The sequence below is a fragment of the Betta splendens genome, chromosome 3 (assembly GCF_900634795.4).
Source record: "Betta splendens chromosome 3, fBetSpl5.4, whole genome shotgun sequence".
NCBI lineage: Eukaryota > Metazoa > Chordata > Actinopteri > Anabantiformes > Osphronemidae > Betta > Betta splendens.
In genome coordinates this window covers 12,468,526-12,490,716 of record NC_040883.2, presented here as the reverse complement: position 1 = coordinate 12,490,716, position 22,191 = coordinate 12,468,526, and the positions used below count along the sequence as shown (strand labels likewise).

At 43.8% G+C, this 22,191-nt stretch overlaps 1 protein-coding gene and 1 long non-coding RNA gene across 3 annotated transcripts; one reads left to right on the top strand and one right to left on the bottom strand.

Annotated features, from left to right (window-relative positions):
• The first annotated feature begins 1,387 nt into the window (after window positions 1-1,387).
• On the top strand, window positions 1,388-22,036 carry chs1 (chitin synthase 1). 2 transcript variants are annotated; one of them, XM_029144706.2, is made up of 35 exons: window positions 1,388-1,527; window positions 1,645-1,732; window positions 4,241-4,376; window positions 5,251-5,436; window positions 5,532-5,733; window positions 6,915-7,075; window positions 7,229-7,304; window positions 7,437-7,555; window positions 7,646-7,823; window positions 7,929-8,025; window positions 8,242-8,338; window positions 8,605-8,726; window positions 8,887-8,982; window positions 9,099-9,263; window positions 9,345-9,492; window positions 9,563-9,628; window positions 9,703-9,881; window positions 9,965-10,023; window positions 10,129-10,329; window positions 10,400-10,568; window positions 10,671-10,786; window positions 10,886-11,065; window positions 11,141-11,245; window positions 11,335-11,452; window positions 11,820-11,898; window positions 11,972-12,210; window positions 12,352-12,452; window positions 12,552-12,633; window positions 12,718-12,871; window positions 13,086-13,190; window positions 13,379-13,489; window positions 13,573-13,710; window positions 13,807-13,886; window positions 14,191-14,257; window positions 21,278-22,036. In XM_029144706.2, the coding sequence occupies exons 2-35, from the start codon at window positions 1,686-1,688 to the stop codon at window positions 21,350-21,352; spliced, it is 4,254 nt and encodes a 1,417-aa protein (XP_029000539.1). In that variant the 5' UTR covers window positions 1,388-1,527; window positions 1,645-1,685; the 3' UTR covers window positions 21,353-22,036. The 2 variants fall into 2 exon arrangements, with proteins under 2 accessions (XP_029000539.1, XP_029000538.1); XM_029144705.2 differs by having other exon boundaries at window positions 21,275-22,036.
• Window positions 13,484-21,281, bottom strand: LOC114852365 (uncharacterized). Its single transcript, XR_003785373.2, has 3 exons — window positions 20,799-21,281; window positions 13,784-13,866; window positions 13,484-13,626 (listed from the first exon to the last, which is right to left on the bottom strand). It is a non-coding gene; the product is annotated as an uncharacterized LOC114852365 (long non-coding RNA).
• Window positions 22,037-22,191: the final 155 nt, after the last annotated feature.

Below are 22,191 nucleotides of genomic sequence, written 5' to 3'. Positions count from 1 at the left end.
TTGCACTCAGCGGGTCGGCGCGTGTCCAGAACCGGGCCGGGGTCGGGCACCTGGCCGCTGACCTTTCTGCAGAGGCCTCAGCTGTGAAGAGCAGTAACGATGCCCTCGGTGACAATAAGGCTGTGATGTGAACATCCCTGATTCGGTCCCACAGACACGCTCCCTCGCACATCGTTCCTTGAACATTTCAACCTGCAGATTATCCAGATTAAACCGGCAGAATCTGCTCTCTCGCTCTCGCTCTCTCCGCGGTCTCGCCCCCCCGGTTGTGTCGTTACTGTGTTACTGTTTTCAGGCTCATCTGAAGGAGGGGAAGACACCGGCACTGTCCTGACCATATGGCCGGCTTATTATGCACCGGCAACGAATCTTAATGAGAGTCCACAACCTGACAGAATCTTCTGAGCCCAGAGACACGAATGTGAACACACACACACACGCGCGCACACACGCAACGCACAGGTTCATTAACACGCAGGCTTCTGTTAATGCACAGCAAATTTAAGCTCATGTGTTGGACAAAAACTCCACATTACACACAAATACGCTCGAGCGCAGGCAGAAATCAAAGGCCGTTACTGACACCCAGTGGCAGCATTCACACCAAACCTGCAACTGGAACGCTAAAGCAGCCGATTGAAACGCTGTGGTTTTTCCAGGTGTTGGTGAAAAAGTGAGAAATACTGAAATGCAAAGCAAATTTACTTGTTTACATTGATTGCAAAACAGGAAATAGATTAAAATACAATAAAGATAAAGACCAACCTGCCCTTTGAGTCAGTGCCCAGCAGCTGGACATGCGGCTGACTCACACATAACGTTCATCCACAGACACCGGCACCACCGCACCCTCAGCACGACAACTAAAGGACAAAACACTTGCTCCATGTTAATGCAACACTGGTTTGTGTTGTAGTGTGTGTTCATGCAGGTACACAACTCCAACACCTTGTTACACATCGCTCCCTGGGAAACTTCATCATCCATATAAATAAATTCCTTATAATAAAAAATTCCAGGGAAAACAATGACTCGGTACAGAGTTAATTATCAGACGATACTGTGTGTGTGTGTGTGAGTGTGTGTGTGTGTGTGTGTGTGTGTGTCAGTGTAAATGATCTTTGCACCTTTTTATTGCACGACATAAACTGAACAGATAAGGAAGGAAGTTTCAGCCAGTGACAAACTTTGATTACACACACACACACACACACACACACGTACGTCATGTTGGGTGGTTCCAGTTCTTCGTGCTGCTGGTTACCAGTAATATCAGTCAAATCCCACACTTCTTACATAAACTATGCTCAGCACCTGGAGGCGGAGCCTGATCGTCTGTGTGGGCGTTTCTCTTATAAGCTGGAGATAAGACAATACATGACAAGGACGAACTGAGTCTGACACTTGGTTCCCGATCCACAAGTCAACGAATAAAATGGAACTTGTTTAAATTACATGACTTGCGGCTGCGGATCTGCTTCCAAGAGCTTGGACACTTTCCTAAACTGGAGTTTAACCCAAATCAAGGTACACTGTCTATTAAACGAGGTCATTATTGAAAGAAGCGCTTTGTTTAACGTGTCAATCATTTAGAAGAAGTCTTAACGTCAGGCACCAGATCACGTTCTTGTCTTTGGTCAACAGACCGGCTGCCTTAAGGTGGAAGCTGTGGAGCAACGAGCACAATGGAGGAACTAAAGTACAGAGGGAAAAAGAGAGAAGGAAGACACAGGTAAGAAAGGAAACTGTGTCGTTAGATGATCAGGTCTCATTCATCCAAAAAGGGGTCTCATGAAGCTAATTCAAAAAGACGAGGACAGACTAGGACACGGCCCTTAGAACCTTCAGGTTCTGCTCTTCCCGACCAAGTACTTTCATTCGTTCTAATGATTCACCAGGTTCAAGTATCAGACAAACAGCATCACGCCTCAGCTATGATCGGAGACAATAGATGATTTCTTGTTTTTTTGCTGCCATGTAGCGACTCTAAAACCCTAGAGACCCACATCTGTACACGTCCCACACAATGGCCAGGTTTTAGACACAATAATTCAAGCACAGAGGATGTTTCATTTTATATTAATGAGTTAAAGTTAATATATGAACTAAACAATACGTATTACTTCATAGTTCAAAGTTACTACTGTGATGAAGATTTTGTACAGTAATACATTACATTATGTATTTACATCCCAAGTTTGTTTAAATTTAATGTCCCAATACAGAAATATGTTTGATGCTCTGTGTACAGAAGCTGGTTCAGGGAGTGAAATAATTCCTGAACTTTTATTTCTGAAGGACTGTTGAAATTATTCCTGGAGCAGCGTCATCAGGGAACTAGATTAGCTTCTAAACGCGTCTGGCTGAATGTACTAGTGAGGCTGATTTAGAGAGGAAGACATCCAGCGCGCCATTAAACCAGGCAGTTATTTCACTGTCTGTCCACTGGCAGACAACCAACATTTATTAACATCTACATCACTTTTAGGAGGTTAATTGTAAGCTGCGCGGACATTAGAGCTAAACTGTTCATCCAGCTACATATAATTAAGTATTAACAGACTTTAGTGTTTACTGTAATTTACAGTTTGAGGAAACAGTTCATTTCCTCTATTCACCGCTGTGCTCGTCTTTATTGCTGTGGATAAAACCGTCCCTGCCGTTACTGGCTGCTGTTGGAGCGCCGCTCCTTTGAACATGTTGAATATTTACTGCAGTTTTAATCACATTCTGCATATTGTTACCAGTGGGATCCAAAAGCCTGCCTGTTTCTGGGCTTAGATCTTTTTAGTACACTTCAGTACTCTTCCATCTGATTAGAGCCGTGACAGAACGAGTTTTAATTATTTCAACAACTTTATGTTTTTGCATGTGTACCATTCATGGCTTTTGCCAACTCTGCACAGTGTGTGGTGGATGGAGGCACCGTAACTTTATTGGTAAATGTACACCGATAGAGTTGATCTGTTACCAATAACACAATTCCAGATGTTAGAGAGAAAGTTTAGGTCGACTAGACAGATGTGCAGCTGAGCAACGAGGGCGAAGTGGTCTTAAATGTTTCTAAAACGAGCTCAATCTAATCTTCTACTCTGAAAGACAAAAGGAGAATGATCAGCTGGGAAACTGGTGGATGACAAATGGACAAACCGTCCATCACCATCGATGTACTGTAGCAATTCCATTCAGTAGCAAGGTTCTTGTTTGGGACAAACTGACCTTTGGATCAATGTTTCCAGATCCTGGACAGCACACCCACGGGCCGTCACAGTGGACTGTACATATAACTGTTGCGTGACCACTGAGTAGCTTTGCTCTAAAAGCAGCAGATGCTCCTGGTCGATTCGGTTTTACGGCTAATTACGTGCCTCATGGAGGAAACGAGTGCATCGCTGCTCCGCCAGCGTGGCTCTGGACGCACTCAGCGACGATTTGGAGCATATTTGATAATGCTCGATAGTTGCTATGACACTGTCAAAGATCACAGAGTGTTATCATTTCCAAGAAGACAACCCACACCCTGATAATTGTGCCACACTTGACATTAATCAGCCAGCAGTGGAGGCGGACAGAGGCTGAAAGACACTTAAATGTCGTTAGTTTGGCTCCTAAAAAATAAAAAAAAACAGGTTTAATCAGAGATATTCTGGGACTCTGTCAGCTACAGTTCCCAAAGTGCACCTGTATGTTCTTGGGTCAGAATCCAGCTGCCTACATCACATGTATACCCCCCTGCCATGCAAACCCACCAGTAGAACACCATTACAATAGGAAGACAAACCCTGATCATTGAGGAAATAAAGCTCAGTGTTTTATTTTGATAGATTAATGAGGGAAATTATATTTTTCTACCACCTGGAGATATAATCATCATCCATTTTCATACTCAGTCAGCCATTTGATTATCAATATTATTCCCTGACAAACATCTGTATCAGACGAACCTCCTGGTTGATGGGTTGGTCATGTGATAAACACGCACGCGCACATGCGCACGCGCGCACACGCGCACGCGCGCACACACACACACGCGCACACACACACACGCGCACACACACACACGCGCACACACACACACGCGCACACACACACACGCGCGCACACACACACGCGCGCACACACACACACACACACATACACACACACACACACACACACACACACACACAAAGACCCTCTAACCTCACGTTTGAAACCACACAGATGAAGCAAACCACACTAAAACGTCTGTCGCTCTCAGGGATACGTGGGATCCATTCCAGCTGAACCCGGTCGGAGCTGAGAAGGAGCAGAAGCGGCGCTGCTTTATAATAGCCCAGTACCTGGTGGCCGTCTTCGTGGGTTTGGCCGTTTTGGCCAGCGCCGTCGTCGCCAAGGTAACGCTGTGTGTCTCTGTTCGTCTCTGTTGAGTTGTTGTGGGAGAAGCAGCATAAAGTAATAAAATGTGACATCTCAAGCCAAAATTCATGAGGTCAGTTTCGATTTAGATTTGACTTTTGATTCTCGTTTTGAAAATATCTCCAGTATTGGCTTTGTTTTAATTTTCATCTTTACCGTCACTGTGCTTTTCTTTTCTGGTCCACTTTCTATTCCAATAAATGGAAATGGATTAGTTTTTGTGTATTTCAGCTTTAAATTACTGAATAAATGTACTTTTGTTACAGACGTCCGACTGTAGTTCACGTTTCCCATCACAATCTTCACTCAGATCATGAGCGTGTCTTATCTGACGACCTGCATGTCAGCGAGCAGCCTCCCAGTGCTTTATGGCAGGGCAGGTTCGAGCGCAGCCGAGCCCTTTGCACCCACTTTTATTTTTTTGCTGTCACTATCTGTCTCCGTCTTTGTTCGTCTCTATCTCTGTTTTCGCTGATGCCATCTTCATCCATCCGTTTCCCCGCTGTGAATCTTTAACTCTGCGTTTGCATCGTTTGCCTTTTCTGCTTCGGCGCTTCGTCTCCTGACCGCTGCATTCCTATACTGTCATAAAACAACACCTTCCCCAAAATTCAGAGTTTGCTGTTTCATGGGAAACAATCGCATTGGTTTGAGCACAATAAAGTCTAATACGCTACAATAAAGCCAAAAAGGGCAAAGTAGTGAGCTGGAAGGACTGGAGTCCACTTCGTGATACTGGCTTTGACTGTCTAACAGAAATAACCCTCAGAAAGGCAAAGTAATGAGTTAATTGCTTGAAGTTTGCACGTGCACGTGTCCTTTAACCTCCAGTAACAGCTGTCTCTGCATCAGGGCTCTCTCCTGGTGTTGTCCACGCTGTCCAGCCCCACGTCCCTGCGCAGCCCCAAGGAAAGACAGTTCTACATGCTGATGCTGGTTTTCTGCCTGGTCTGCCCCAACTTCCTGGTGTTTCTCAAATCCCTCTGGAGATGTGCCTTCAAGAGCTTCGTGCCTCCCAACATGAAGACCATGAGTTTTGTAAGCTTTTCTAAAGCAAACTCACCATGTTCTGTTTTTTTTAATCCGATTGGTAAGCGATACTAAACGCAGACACTGGGTTTGTTTCCATCCAGATCTGCCTCGTTGAGTGTCTGGTGTCTCTCGGCACTTCAGTCCTGGTGCTGGTTGTCATGCCGCAGTTCGACGTGTTGACTAATCTGTTCATCAGCGGAGGCGTGTGCATCATGTCTGCCATCCTGCAGATCGCGTTCCGGCTGCAGAGGGAAACATGGAAAATCGTGTTCCCACTCTGCTCCCTCATTCTCACAGTCGCTGGTAGGTCTCTTTACATTAACATACGTCTGTTGTTTAGTCTGACTAGACGATTAAAACGCAGCTGATGCTTTTGTTGGATCCCACTGGGCCTGTTTTTAGCTCAGTGTCAAGTAAAACGTGACTCCGCTCACTATTAACAAATTAGTGTTTGTGGAACCTTACAGTCTCCAGACTTGGACTCGGTGGGTGATGTAAGAGCAGATTTGCAACAATACCCATCACCTCAATGCGTTTCCTTAGTTATGTTACTCCCCCGTCACTTAGATGTGTTGTTCATTTGGTGCCTGCTTCAGCAAACCTGACACCCAACTGCTACTGTTTCACATGAATGATGTAAGATTTGCACAGTGTCACAGCAACATTGTTAACTTCTAGTGTGTGTTACTCAAATATACAATGCGCATGCGCCGTATGTTGCAAGGTCGAGGCTCTGGCGAGAGAGAAACACAACGCACGGGTTCTGCTAAAGACCTGAACTCTGAAAAACTTTCAGCATCGCGAACAATACGCTAAATTGAATTTAACGTCCATGACTTCAGCTTCATCTCACACACTTTTATCTACACTGAGTTAAACTATTTCCACAGGCACACAACGTAATTACAGTCAGGGTAATGTACAGAGGGAGCAGTGAATTACAGCACACAGTTCGTTGCTGTATAAAGTTCACCCAGAACCACGGTGGGTAAATTTATGGAGCAAATGCACCTTTGTTAAAGCTACAGTATAAGATTTTTTTCATTATATGCTTAATAACGCGTCTTAGTGTTACAACGTACATGAGGTCCCATGAAAAGACCTGAACTGGTTCCTTACTAAATAATTTGAAGTATTTTCTTGTAATCAATGAGAGAAGGTCAAACATCTGTTTCTCCTCAATGTATGAATAACTACACAAGCTTATTAAATTATGTTAATTTAGTTAAATGCCTCCAAATACAGCTTGAAATTATTCAAGTCCCATTGCCAATTAGGTAAAATGGCAGATTTTACAAGCTGCAGGTTTTCAGAGTCAGAGGAAATGAAGCAGATAAACATCCCAACACTTCTCTACAGGCCGATCTATTTAGGCCTTCATCAAATATTTGATTGAACCTTTGATTCAGAGACGGTGAATGTCTCAGAATCCAGGTTTGTATTTGTAACTTATTTACACCAGTGCAAACCTCACCCACCAACAGGCTACTGCCTCCTGGGACTCGACTACTACGTGCGCGTTTCAACCTACGTGGACAGACAGAGCTCCGACTGCTTCGTTTACATCGCAGTTGGAGTCGTCTCTTCACTACTTGTCTCCATCTGCTGGTGGGAAAACCCGCTGCAAGCTACCAACCGGATGCAGGTATATTGACTCTAAAGTTCCATCGTTCACCAGCATCTTCACTACAAACATTGTGTGTAGATTCATGAACATCTGACATTAACCCTGAGCAGCTGTGATGCCTGTTGATCCTCATACATGACACTATTCCTTCCATGTCTCAACCTCCGGCAGGACACGTTGTCAGAGCTGGACGGCTTCAGGGACTTTGTCTTTGTCATCACCAGCATTCTGAGAGTAATGGTGATAGGTAAAGTTTCATCAAAGCCTATCTTGATGTCTATTCATAGTGTATTTTGTTTGCATGATGCCACATTAATGATACTTGTATCGTACATGATCTGCTTTACATGAACCACTAAAGCATCTGATTCTGTTGTAGGAGGGGTCTACTTGCTGAACTATGCGGTTATTGAGAAGTCTATCGTCTGGTCGGACTTTAACCTGAAGAATCATGACTGGGAGCTGCTGCAAACAGGACTCGTGCTGCTTTTCCTACAGGTGGTTAAACAAATGCACCGCTGTGTGCTCCACAGAGACGTACAGCGGATCTTCAGAATAAACTTACGGGTTTCCCGTCTCCTCCATCAGGCCTTCTGCTCGGCTGCCTGCCACTGGTTTGGAGTGGTGGCCTGTAAGATCCACGCGGTCAGGATGAGCTTTGCCATCCCGGTGTGTTGCACGGGTCCTGCTGTGCTGCTGCTGGGTCTGATACTGTTCATAACTCAGGCTCAGAAACTGCATGGGGCAGAGACGGGGAGCATCACAGGTGAGCTATATACTCAGCTACGCTTAAAACACGCTTGCTTTCACATTTAATATGTTACTCGTGCGAGATTGATAGTACAGGAAGAATTTGTTGTTACCATTTCAGCGTTCTGTGAAAGCTTGGTCCCTCTGAGCCAGAAGAACACAACCCCCATAGTTCTACTGGAAATAACAAGAAGCATTTGTCGGACTTCACTTAACAGGTTTGTACAGATGACCTAGTGTACCACTGACTGATGGAGGCTTAAATGCTTAAATTGTGTCCACACACACACACACACACACACACACACACACACACACACACACACACACACACACACACACACACACACACACACACACACACACACACACAGTTTGTTTCTTTATGTTTTTTTGTATTATTGTCCTAATGATGATAATGATCTGATTGACAGCTACTATTTGCAATGGCCCTTCTCAATGCTGGCACTGGAAGGAGTGTGTATGTGGTCAGGCTTTGTCACATGTACCTACTACGTCTGGAAAATTAAGGTTCCTTTATAAACACATTGTACTGGCTCATTGTCCTACATTATAAAACGTTACAGATCAGATTTTATAGTTGTGCTTCCTATAATAAATAACATCTGTAGAACCAAATTGACAGGACCAACAAATCAATAATTCTACTATTTAAACCAGTTACAATCAAATCAAATGTTTTCATTGTTATTTTACACGATTAAATTAAGGTTTAACTTTGGTTGCTTGTACCTGCGCTCATTCAAACGCCTGTATGCTGCTCATGCTGACCACAGGTCCAGCGCATAGAGAGAACCTCTCAGCTCTTTGTTCGGCGACTCTACGAGTCCGCTTTCATCGACCTCTCTCTACTGCTCAACACCAAGATGAAGGTGCCGCGAGCTCAAAACCAGGAGAGGTGAGAGATCGGACAAATGCTTTCATGAACAACACAGTCAGTGAATCAATTGCTCACAAATTCACGATTACTAACACGAGTTCCGCACTTTAATTACACATCAAAGTCTGTCTGCATATTTACACGGCCTGTAGAAAGCTGCTAATTCTCTGCTCTGCAGCCACGATGACATCCAGAGCTGCGTGATCTATCTTTGTGCCACCATGTGGCACGAGACCTATGACGAGATGCTCAAGATTCTCACGTCCATGTTCAGGTCAGAGACACAACGTGACTAAACTGTACTGGTTCAACTTCTACAACTACAATGATCCTGAACAACCACCCAACACCAGCCGGCCTCTTTATGCTCTTCATTTGCTGCTCTTTCAGGCTGGACCGCTATCGAGGCGACCCAAAGGAGCAACATAAGGACTGCTTCGACTTCGAGTGTCACATCTACGTGGACGATGCGTTCATGACCGACAAGGACACGGGAAAGAGGCTGGTTAACTCCTACGTTAGCGACTTGATCAAAGTGGTCGTGGAGGTTTACAGGTGAGCAGCTAGAACCGCACGCTCACAATACGACTTACCTGCACCCCGTTCACCACTCGCCCCTTGTTCCCCCGCGCTAAGGGTGTTCACCAACAAAGAACCGGACGACGTGTCGATCATCGAGGCGCCATACGGCGGCAGGCTGGTGTTCGTCATGCCCGAGGGCAACATGCTGTACGTTCATCTGAAGGACAAGGCTCTGATCAGACACAAGAAGAGATGGTCCCAGGTACTGAGCTGCAGGAACACAGAGGCCACGTGGTGACGGCAACAGCGTTCATCATGTTCATACCTTTCAGATCATGTACATGTACTACCTCCTGGGCTGGAAGGGCTACATCGTCAAGAACCCTCATAAGATCACAGTAAGTGGCTGTATCTGTGCCACGCGCACAAGAAGATGGCAATGGGCCTAAAGACGTTCTTCCTTTTTGTCCAGAACACACGGCAGATGAACACCAGACCCAGTCTGGTCTCTCTGAACGCCGAGATCTCCCTGTTGCCTCAGTTCGACAACGACAACAAGAGGAAGTTCCTGTCGGACGACAACACCTACATCCTGGCGCTGGACGGAGACACCGACTTCCATCCTAAAGCGGTGATTCTGCTGGTGGACAGGTCCGCGCTTGCCGTCGCCTCCTTCAGTTTGTTCAGGCAGATGCATTTTTAGAACTGTAGTGAATAAATGTGCTGCTTAACAGGCTGAGGATGTATGACAACGTGGGCGCAGCATGTGGAAGAATCCATCCTACAGGAATGGGTACGTGAGCCCAGGCTTGTTTACAACTGTCACAACTCGCAGCGATACAATTAATATAATGCAATGTTTTCCTGTCCTTTGTTCCCTGACCGGTCGGCACGCCAGGCCCGATGGTGTGGTACCAGAAGTTTGAGTACGCAGTGGGTCACTGGCTGCAGAAGACGGCCGAGCACGTGTTCGGCTCGGTGCTGTGCAGCCCCGGCTGCTTCAGCCTCTTCAGAGGATCGGCCCTAATGGACGACAGCGTCCTGAAGAGATACACGACAACAGCGACTCGAGCCTCGGAATACGTGCAGTACGACCAAGGTTGGTGGAGACAGGGCGACGGGTGGCTGTGCGACTGTGTGACTACTCCTGACGACGTGCGTGTCTGCAGGGGAGGACCGCTGGCTGTGCACGCTGCTGCTGCAGCAGGGCTGGCGCGTGGAGTACAACGCAGCGTCCGACGCCTACACCAACTCACCGCAGGAGTTCAAGGAGTTCTACAACCAGAGGAGACGCTGGGGACCCTCCACTCTGGCCAACACGCTGGACCTCCTGCACAGGTCCGTGTAGATATGCAAGCTGTGATTGGGTTGTTCTCAAGTCAGGTGTTACTACTGCACATCAGTGTTCACTGACTGTTTGCCATCTTTATTGTGACGCAGTGGAGGAGAGACAGTGAAGAGAAACGCCTCCATCTCCAGGCTTTACATTTTCTACCAAATGTTCACGGTGGGTTCCTCCATCCTGGGTCCGGCCTCTGTGACTCTCATGATAGCAGGTAAGGACAATACTAAAACTCACTTAAATGTGTGGGATATGTAAGATACGCTGCTACTGCTCATAACGATAATCTTTCTCTCTTGTCTTTCTGTCTCAGGTGCTTTCCAGTTTATCTTCCGAATGGCTGGGACGCTTTCCATCATCGTCGCCAGCATTCCTCCCGTCTTCTACATCATCATCTGTTTCACAACCAAGTCCAACACCCAGATAACCATCGCTGGCATCATGAGCGTTCTGTACGCGTTCCTCATGACCGCATCCTTCTTCTCCATCATCGGTGGGTAAAAACTCGCCGCTCATCATTACAATCAACCATTTCTGCGACTGTCGCTGAGACGCTTGCCTCTTTCAGGCGACATGGTGGTCCAGGGCACCTTCATCACGCCCACGGGCTTGTTTCTGGTTTCCATGGCAATCATGTACTTTGTGACAGCCATACTGCACCCAGAGGAGTTTGGTACGATTACGTCACACTATTACGAACGCACTGTGCTTCCTGCCGTTTGCAGACGAGCTGCATCGCTCACGTTCTGTTATTTTCTACAGGGAACATTATCTATGGTCTGATGTATTTCATCTGTATCCCTAGTGGATACCTGCTGCTCACCATCTACTCACTGGTTAACATGCACATTGTTACGTGGGGAACAAGAGAATCCAATAAGTAATGCACTAAACAGTAGGAGCAGTGATACTTAATCAATCCTGAATCTGATCGATTAATCTTGAGATAATCAATGGACTGATTCATTGACATACATCTCCAATCAGTAAAATGCTGCATCGCGATTCCTCTAATCAAATACCCGTTACCTGTAATACCTGTTTCTTCAGGACACATTGGTGTAATGTTTGTTCACATTATGTCTCAGATTCCTGCTTTGACCGATTACAATCACCCTGATTGTCACCATGATACATTCTCTCTACCTGTTCACCGTGAGGCAGGCGCTTGTTGGTGCCCGTCTGCCTCCAGTAATCACTCACTCGCTGCTCCTCACTGACTGTGCTCCCTTTCATTTATCTGTCAGGGGCGAAGAAGTTAAGAAGCGCCACAATATTCTTTGCGACAGAAACTGTAAACTCTGCTGTTGGGACATGAAGATACAGGTATGTCACCAAAGAGGCGCCCAGTGCCTCACCAAGCAGACGAATCAGCTCACTTCATCCTTTTGCTCGACAGATATCGCAGGAAAAGGAGAACCTGATACTTCAGCAGATCACGGGCGAGACGCTCCAGCAACAGCAGCCCGCGCTTCCAGACACCACGCAGGAAGTGGCTCCGGAGGACGTGAAGAAGCCCGAGCCTCCGACCACACTCACCACAGCCAACAAAACGGCTGCGAACGCGGCTCCAAAACCTCCTGCTGCCAAAACAAAGAGGAGCATGTCTGAATGCAGCGACACCTCGTCCAGTCACTGGTGAAGATTTCTGCCCTCTTTCTAATTAGTACCAAGCATTTGATGCAGTAGATCATCAATGTATACAATAAACTCTCAGCATTGGTTTTAGAATTCACTGTTCCTCCTGTAATAAACCCACAAACACGTGTCTGTGTGCAGTAATGACAGCATTGACACCAGGAGCATCTCATCGTGGGCCTCCAACAGGTTCGACTACAAAAACACCTTTGATGAGGAAACGGAGGAGCTTCCAGTCAGTGGTAAGACCCCGAAACACACATTAATATATTACATATTAAATAGAAGACAGCACATGTTCGTAGCATAGCACACAGTCACTGATGGGTTTGTGTTCATAGACTGGGTGAAGCCGGTGAAGGACGAGTTTTTGAAAAAGCTGACTTACGCCAACATGAAGAGAAACCTGCAACAACAAATACGGTCACTAATGAACTTCAGACTAACAAACATCTGGATCCCTAATAAAAGGCACTGTTTTAACTTGTTTTTTCCTTCTCTGCTCAGATACACACTCCGCAGCAGGGACTACGATGACGTGTGTGAGGAGCTGGTCCTAATGTTAACAGACACGCTCAGCAGGGAGCTCGGTGCAGCCGGACCCGAAGATGTTCTGACCGGAAGCCAGTTGGAGCAGCTGCAGTACGCGCTGACAGAGCAGGTGACACATGGAGAAAAGCTGCGCTGAGCTGCTAGTTTGGTTTCACTTTACTCCATGCTTTTAAAACCTATCACCGTGGACGAAACGTTTATTATTCATTTGATTTAAACCTCTTCTTTTTCCAACATTTTTATTCCATGAAAGTACATTTTTAATCTATTACTGACAACAAAGTTTTATCTGGAGAGTAATCAAAACGTTTTCTATTTTTCAGGCTCGGCGAATTCTTAAGACCAATCATCTGGAGAGACTGAAGAGTAGAGTAAAGCTCGCAATCGAGAAAACACTCACTGCCCCACAAGTGCAAAAACTAGATGAGGTAAAATTCAAAGAGTCTGATTCATCACTTGAGTTAACTTTTTGGTAGAGCTCAAATACCAGCAAATGTCACATTTATTGTAGCTTCCTCGGTGGGACGCCGCATTTCTGAGTTTGCTGACCAACAAACCGGTAAAACTTCAAATCCTAAATGCTAAAAATGACTTGTGTGCATGAATCTGTGTTCAGAGTGAGCACGACTTCTGGAACAAGTTGATCGAGCGCTACCTGAAGCCACTCGATGACCCTAAAAGCCATCAGGAGGAGGTCACCAGGGAACTGAAGTCCCTGCGCAACAAGGTCACACATCTGCATTTTCCTACTGATACTAAAGCCCAGTGCAGACGCACAAACAGCCGTTCACCTCTCTCTCCTCCCTGCAGGCTGTCTTTCTGTATTTCATCGTCAACGTGCTCTGGGTGGTCGCTACCTTCTTCCTGCAGGCAATTGGAAACGATGTCATCAGCATCAAGATCCCCAAATACTTTCCCAATGGAACTCAGTCAGATGAATACCTCAAGGTTGGAGCTCGTTCCGCTTCTGCTTATTTATTTACTCACGCTCATTTCTCAGTATCCGCCTCAAACATCTCACCGTCACTGTGTGTGTGTGGACAGGTGGAGCCCGTCAGCTTGATGTTCCTCTTGTCTTTTGCTGTTCTTCTCATTGTCCAGTTTCTGGCCATGTTATACCACAGGTACACACACACACACACACACACACACACACACACACACACACACACACACACACACACACACACACACACACACACACACACACAGAATTGCGTCACTTCACATTCAGTGTTTACTTTTCAGTCTTGCATTTGACAGCTTCATGACAAACTAACCAGAAATGCTCCCAACTCTGCCAATTACCCAACAATGAGCAGGAAAACCTCGTGTATTCTTGCCATCGTCTGTAACCGTGCTGTTATCGAATGTGGTCATTGTTTGCTTATATGTTTCTACTTATGCCTCATCTCCGTCCATCTGCAGGGTCTACACTCTCATCCACGTGGTGTCGTACCGGAGCACAGAGAAAGACTACAAACCCAAGACTGAAGTACGTTCACAACGTGCATCACAGCTGGAATCAGTGCTTGACTCTATTAAAACGAGTGACACTTCGAGCATGAAAAGACAATACAAGAATTGCTAACAATAATAAGACAAGATGGGAAACTGTGATATAGACAGGTTCAAACTTCAATAACAAGCAACCAGTCTCTACTATAGAAAACTAAAAAAGACTGAGCTCCTATTTTAGTCCTAAACGAAGCAAAGACCAGACTTGAAGATCTTGACGACTAATTATATACTGCCACAAATTACATAAATTAATTATTAAATTAATCAACTCTGGCAGCCTGCCTCCTATGAAATTAAATGAGCAGCAGGGAGCCCACGTGGGACCCCACCGACATGGAACAGCTGCCTCCACATACATGCTGCAGTGCTGGGCGATTTATTAAAGCTAATTATTCATTATCAAAAGCAAGGATGATACAAACCCAGCGAGCAGCCACCAGGCGGGTTAAACGGGTTCACAAATCGCTAAAATGTCAACAATAAATGGGAAATTAGAGGGTTTTTAATTAGTTTGAAGCCCCAGCAGCTTCTGCCCACATGTTCTAATTAACGCACACACCAGCAGCCTCCTCCGGAGCCGAGGCCGCTCAGAGGCGTGACTGCGGTCAAGTGAGCCGTCGTTCGTTCATCCGTCGTTCAGCCAGCCGCGCTTCAGAAACGTCTTGCGCCCGTATTACACGCTTTACAGCAGAGCACAACACACGCTCGTCGCGACTTCCTCTTTTCATAGCGACACGTCTGGTCTGTTCAAAATATTGAAAAATACGAAACAAAATATTGCATATATAGAAAAACTGTCGCCTAATAAAGATCTGTATACTTTTACTGTAAAATTAAGCATTTATTAGTATTTAAAACTACCATGTCATACTGTGAAATTTTTATAATTAATAACTTAACTTTGGTGCATAGTTCCAGGCCCAGACCACTTTCCCCTTGTTCTACTAGATGTGTACTATCACCACACAAAGATCTGTATATTTTTACTGTATAGTTTTGGATTTATTAGTATTCAAAACTACCATGTCACACTGTAATACAGTCAACTTTGATCATTAATAACTTGACTTTGGTGCATAGTTCCAGGCTCAGACCACTTTCCCCTTGTTCTACTAGAACTGTACTATCACCACACAAAGATTCGTGTATTTTTACTGTATAGTTTAGGATTTATTAGTATTCAAAACTACCAGTTCATACTGTAACTGTATGGGCCGTATAGTCAACTTTAATGATCAATAACTTGACTTTGGTGCATAGTTCCAGGCTCAGACCACTTTCCTCTTGTTCTACTAGAGGTGTACTATTACCCCACAAAGATCTGTATATTTTTACTGTATAGTTTTGGATTTATTAGTATTCAAAACTACCAGTTCATACTGTAACTGTATAGGCCATATAGTCAACTTTAATGATCAATAACTTGACTTTGGTGCATAGTTCCAGGCCCAGACCACTTTCTCCTATTTCTGCTAGATGTGTACTATCATCACACAAAGATTCGTGTATTTTTACTGTATAGTTTAGGATTTATTAGTATTCAAAACTACCAAGTCATACTGTAACTGTATAGGCCGTATAGTCAACTTTAATGATCAATAACTTGACTTTGGTGCATAGTTCCAGGCTCAGACCACTTTCCTCTTGTTCTACTAGAGGTGTACTATTACCCCACAAAGATCTGTATATTTTTACTGTATAGTTTTGGATTTATTAGTATTCAAAACTACCAGTTCATACTGTAACTGTATAGGCCGTATAGTCAACTTTAATGATCAATAACTTGACTTTGGTGCAAAGTTCCAGGCCCAGACCACTTTCTCCTATTTCTGCTAGATGTGTACTATCATCACACAAAGATTTGTGTATTTTTACTGTATAGTTTAGGATTTATTAGTATTCAAAACTACCAAGTCATACTGTAACTGTATAGGCCGTATAGTCAACTTTAATCGTTAATAACTAGACTTTGGTGCATAGTTCCAGGCCCAGACCACGTTCCCCTTGTTCTACTAGAGGTGTATTATCACCCCACAAAAATTCATGTATTTTTACTGTATAGTTTTGAATTTATTAGTATTCAAAACTACCATGTCATACTGTAATACAGTCAACTCTAATGATCAATAACTTGACTTTGGTGCATAGTTCCAGGCCCAGACCACTTTCCCCTTGTTCTACTAGATGTGTACTATCACCACACAAAGATTCGTGTATTTTTACTGTATAGTTTAGGATTTATTAGTATTCAAAACTACCATGTCATACTGTAATACAGTCAACTTTCATGATTAATAACTTGACTTTGGTGCATAGTTCCAGGCTTAGACCACTTTCTCCTTATTCTACTAGTGATGTGCTATCACCACACAAAGATTTGTGTATTTTTACAGTATAGTTTAGGATTTAGCAGTACTTGAAAGTACTATGTCATACTGTAATACAGTCAACTTTGATGATCAATAACTTGACTTTGGTGCATAGTTCCAGGCTCAGACCACATTCCCCCTGATCTACTAGAGATGTACTATCACCACACAAATATTGTGTAAAAATACACAAATATTTGTGTATTTTTACACAATATTTGTGTGGTCCGGGGGACACACCGTCAGCCAGCGGTTGTGCTCCTGGAGGTGTCACCCACCTTCAGTGCACTTTAGTTCCACACACTCACGTCCAAGCTGGGTTGCAGGGTTCTGGGGTACCTATTTCTACTGCCCTCTGCCTCCCCCGGGTTGGGGGGGTTGGTCGGGGCTCGGGAGGAGCTGCGGTCCCTGCCTGGGGCCACATGGACGGCAGGCCGGAGACCTACCTACATGGGAGAATGTATCTGAGAGTGCATTGGTTCACGTATGATTGACTAGTTTGTTGTGAGAGAGTCTATGGTGTGTGTGTGTGTTGATGTGATGATGTGTGTTGCACATGTGGATGGGTGTATGCGTCTGTGTTTGTGTGAGTTGGTATGCGTGTGGTGCGGTTGAAGTGTGGGGGGTCCGGTTTTTCGCCCGGGGTACGATGATCGTCTGCCTGGGTGGTCTCTTTTCTGCTGACCCCACCAATTGCTGGCCTTGTGCTGCAGGCCGCTGTAGCGCCAGGGGATGAGGTCGGGCCGATGGGGTAGGCCCCGCTCCGCCCGTGTGGGGGTGGTGGGCTGGGGGCGGGCCCCACTCTGGGCGCGGGGGCATCTTCTGGCGGGCTCCCTACGGACCGTGGGTCCTCGGGCTCTACTCTTTCAGGCCGACCCTCCCGCCGGGGGGAGTGTTTGCCCCTGGTTCTCATGGGGCGGACAGCGTTGACCCCCGGTGGCCCACTCTGGCCTCGGGTGCTGTCTCTGTGGCTGCTGCAGCTCTGCCTGGGGGGCTCTGTGTGGGCGGCTTGGGTCGCAACACCTGCCCTCCTGGAACTGAAGGTGTGTGGGCTCCCTGGCTGCTAGGATTCCTTCCTCTGCTTGCTGGATGGGCGTAGTGGCGGAGCCCCTCACATCACCCTGGCTTCCACAAGTGGCATTGTTCATGCACCAACGTCTGCCTCACCCTTTGGGTGAATAATGATAAGCTACAGCCTTACTAACCTTGTAGTGGGACACTTTCCAAATCCAACTGTAAGTATTATTGATACTTATCACTACCGATATGAATAATGTGTGAATATGGAATTTGTGGTGTTGTATGTCATGACTTTTATTAGGTAGTATGGGATATGTATAATAATGCACATATGTATGTATATTGTATGTATATGTTTGTATTAGTATGTGCACATACCTTAGCACTATTATTGGTATTAGTATTAATCTCCAAGGTAAACCACAGTACAAAAATTGTTTAGTTATGAATGTGTTAGCCTAAGGTACATCCATGCTTCTTATTTATTTATTTTTTTGCTCCGATTGTTTACTTAACAGATTTGCTTGGTTTCAGCAGCTGGTTGCACCCCTTATCCCCCCTCCCCCCCACCCTCCCGCATACACACCCTAAAGCAGAAACCTAACCTGTCCACCAACACAGCAACATCACACACATTTTGGATTAGCTAAATAAACTATTAAATAAACCATAAATCAGGAAGAGTATATATATTCTATATATACTCTTCTTGTTAAAGCAAAGCTGTCCATCACAATATGGCATTCAGCGTAATATATGCTGCTTGCTTAACTGCTGGACAGAACAAAAAAAAAAAAAAAAAAAAAAAAAAAAAAAAAAAAAAGTACTGCTAAATCCTAAACTATACTGTAAAAATACATGAATTTTTGTGTGGTGATAGTACACATCTAGTAGAACAAGGGGAAAGTGGTCTGGGCCTGGAACTATGCACCAAAGTCAAGTTATTGATTATCAAAGTTGACTGTATTACAGTATGACATAGTACTTTCAAGTATTGCTAAATCCTAAACTATACAGTAAAAATACATGAATTTTTGTGTGGTGATAGCACATCACTAGTAGAATAAGGAGAAAGTGGTCTAAGCCTGGAACTATGCACCAAAGTCAAGTTATTGATTATCAAAGTTGACTGTATTACAGTATGACATAGTACTTTCAAGTATTGCTAAATCCTAAACTATACAGTAAAAATACATGAATTTTTGTGTGGTGATAGCACATCACTAGTAGAATAAGGAGAAAGTGGTCTAAGCCTGGAACTATGCACCAAAGTCAAGTTATTAATCATGAAAGTTGACTGTATTACAGTATGACATGGTAGTTTTGAATACTAATAAATCCTAAACTATACAGTAAAAATACACGAATCTTTGTGTGGTGATAGTACACATCTAGTAGAACAAGGGGAAAGTGGTCTGGGCCTGGAACTATGCACCAAAGTCAAGTTATTGATTATCAAAGTTGACTGTATTACAGTATGACATAGTACTTTCAAGTACTGCTAAATCCTAAACTATACAGTAAAAATACATGAATTTTGTGTGGTGATAGCACATTACTAGTAGAATAAGGAGAAAGTGGTCTAAGCCTGGAACTATGCACCAAAGTCAAGTTATTAATGATTAAAGTTGACTGTATTACAGTATGACATAGTACTTTCAAGTACTGCTAAATCCTAAACTATACAGTAAAAATACATGAATTTTTGTGGGGTGATAGTACACATCTAGTAGAACAAGGGGAAAGTGGTCTGAGCCTGGAACTATGCACCAAAGTCAAGTTATTGATCATTAAAGTTGACTATACGGCCCATACAGTTACAGTATGACTTGGTAGTTTTGAATACTAATAAATCCTAAACTATACAGTAAAAATACACGAATCTTTGTGTGATGATAGTACACATCTAGCAGAAATAGGAGAAAGTGGTCTGGGCCTGGAACTATGCACCAAAGTCAAGTTATTGATCATTAAAGTTGACTATACGGCCTATACAGTTACAGTATGAACTGGTAGTTTTGAATACTAATAAATCCAAAACTATACAGTAAAAATATACAGATCTTTGTGGGGTAATAGTACACCTCTAGTAGAACAAGAGGAAAGTGGTCTAAGCCTGGAACTATGCACCAAAGTCAAGTTATTGATCATGAAAGTTGACTGTATTACAGTATGACATGGTAGTTTTGAATACTAATAAATCCTAAACTATACAGTAAAAATACACGAATCTTTGTGTGGTGATAGTACACATCTAGTAGAACAAGGGGAAAGTGGTCTGGGCCTGGAACTATGCACCAAAGTCAAGTTATTGATTATCAAAGTTGACTGTATTACAGTATGACATAGTACTTTCAAGTACTGCTAAATCCTAAACTATACAGTAAAAATACATGAATTTTTGTGTGGTGATAGCACATTACTAGTAGAATAAGGAGAAAGTGGTCTAAGCCTGGAACTATGCACCAAAGTCAAGTTATTAATGATTAAAGTTGACTGTATTACAGTATGACATAGTACTTTCAAGTACTGCTAAATCCTAAACTATACAGTAAAAATACACGAATCTTTGTGTGGTGATAGTACACTTCTAGTAGAACAAGGGGAAAGTGGTCTGAGCCTGGAACTATGCACCAAAGTCAAGTTATTAATGATCAAATTTGACTGTATTACAGTATGACATGGTAGTTTTGAATACTAATAAATCCAAAACTATACAGTAAAAATATACAGATCTTTGTGTGGTGATAGTACACCTCTAGTAGAACAAGGGGAAAGTGGTCTGAGCCTGGAACTATGCACCAAAGTTAAGTTATTAATTATAAAAGTTTCACAGTATGACATGGTAGTTTTAAATACTAATAAATGCTTAATTTTACAGTAAAAGTACACAGATCTTTATTAGGCGACAGTTTTTCTATATATGCAATATTTTGTTTCGTATTTTTCAATATTTTGAACAGACCAGACGTGTCGCTATGAAAAGAGGAAGTCGCGACGAGCGTGTTTTGTGCTCTGCTGTAAAGCGCGTAATACGGGCGCAAGACGTTTCTGAAGCGCGGCTGGCTGAACGACGGATGAACGAACGACGGCTCACTTGACCGCAGTGAGGCGTGCGGGACTCACCTGTGCTCCTTTGTGCTGTCGAACTGCTCCTGTGTTTTCCAATTTCCAGGTGTTTGTTTTAAACCAGACAGACAGTTGTACTTGTTTACTCCGAAAGCCTTTGTGAAGTTTATGAAAGTTCATAAAATAGTCCAGGATGCTGTTTCTACCTTTAAGTCGCTTAGTCAGTTTCCACCTAATCAAGCGACATTGAATTCGCCTGCGCCTTCGTTATACAACGGTAAAGTGCAGTACCACCTATCACCGCACCAACTCAGCGGCATTTACCATACTATGGAATCTAGGGGGCGCTGTTTTGCTCACTTGATTTTTTTCTCTGTATTTGCTAAAGTCCCCTAGTCTTTGCACAGAGTCGTATTTTAGCTTGTGTGTAAAGCTGCAACTTCAGATTAACCGCTGTAAAAACCATTATTCTAATCAGAATGCAGCGTCTGCTATTTTCTACATACATTGAGCTTTTCTTTTCTGTCTTCTAGCAGGAGGAGGAGGACGGCGGCCTGACTTTCGAGAACCACCTTGACAACGGACTCGTCATTACCAGTGAAGACCTGTAATCATTCACCGCCAGCTGTGACCAGCGGAGCCCAACAATCAGCTCACACTGGCTGTCCCACCAGCCATCACCCTCACTGCTAACACCTAAAGGCCGTGGCTCGCTTCGACCGTGTGAAAATGAATCAAGTACTGATTTCCCAGCTTTCTCATACACAGAATACTCTACATAATGATACCACTGGGCCAAGTGCCTGTAGGACAGTTTGTCTACACAGGCCATGACTTAATCTGGCTTTTACAGCAAATATAAAGCTTTACCTTCCAGCGCTAGATTTGACTGTAATGCAACAGAGGAGCCATAGAAAATTTATTATTAGACACAATATGGTTCATTTCAGATTCTGAAATGAGTAAATAGCCCTGGTTTATATGTAGACGTATCACAGGTATGTGTTGTGTTTTTAATGTGTTTGTATTTATTCTACTTGAAACTCATAATTAGACAACTGAATCACAGGTGTAAATACAAAAAGCTTGTTTTTGTTCAGTTGGTATTGTATGTACATATTGTACTATTTCATTTAGTTTTAAACAAATCATGAATGGTACAAATGAATGAAACCCTTTTAATTTGTTCACTGTGAGCCTGATTTGATGCAAAACAGATTTTCTTTTAAATGTGAAAACAAAATGTTTGATTGAACATGTGAATAAACTTTAAATAAACCAGTTATGTAAGTTAAGGTAGGCTTAATATTGCTGACTGTGGGGATCATGAAAAGAACCAAAACCCTATAAAGGAAAGGCTAGTATTTATTAGGTAAAAGAACGAATGCTTAACTGGAGGAGGCATTATGAAGGATATTTACACTAAACATAATATTTTCATTGATATGCA

What these genes read in the sequence shown, in the direction of transcription:
- chs1 (XM_029144705.2), top strand. Translation starts at nt 1,686, where the DNA reads ATGGAGGAACTAAAGTACAGAGGGAAAAAGAGAGAAGGAAGACACAG. An exon ending in GTGGTCGTGGAGGTTTACAG is followed by an intron (nt 9,264 to 9,344) that starts GTGAGCAGCTAG and finishes CCCCGCGCTAAG; the next exon opens with GGTGTTCACCAACAAAGAAC. An exon ending in CTGGCCATGTTATACCACAG is followed by an intron (nt 13,887 to 14,190) that starts GTACACACACAC and finishes GTCCATCTGCAG; the next exon opens with GGTCTACACTCTCATCCACG.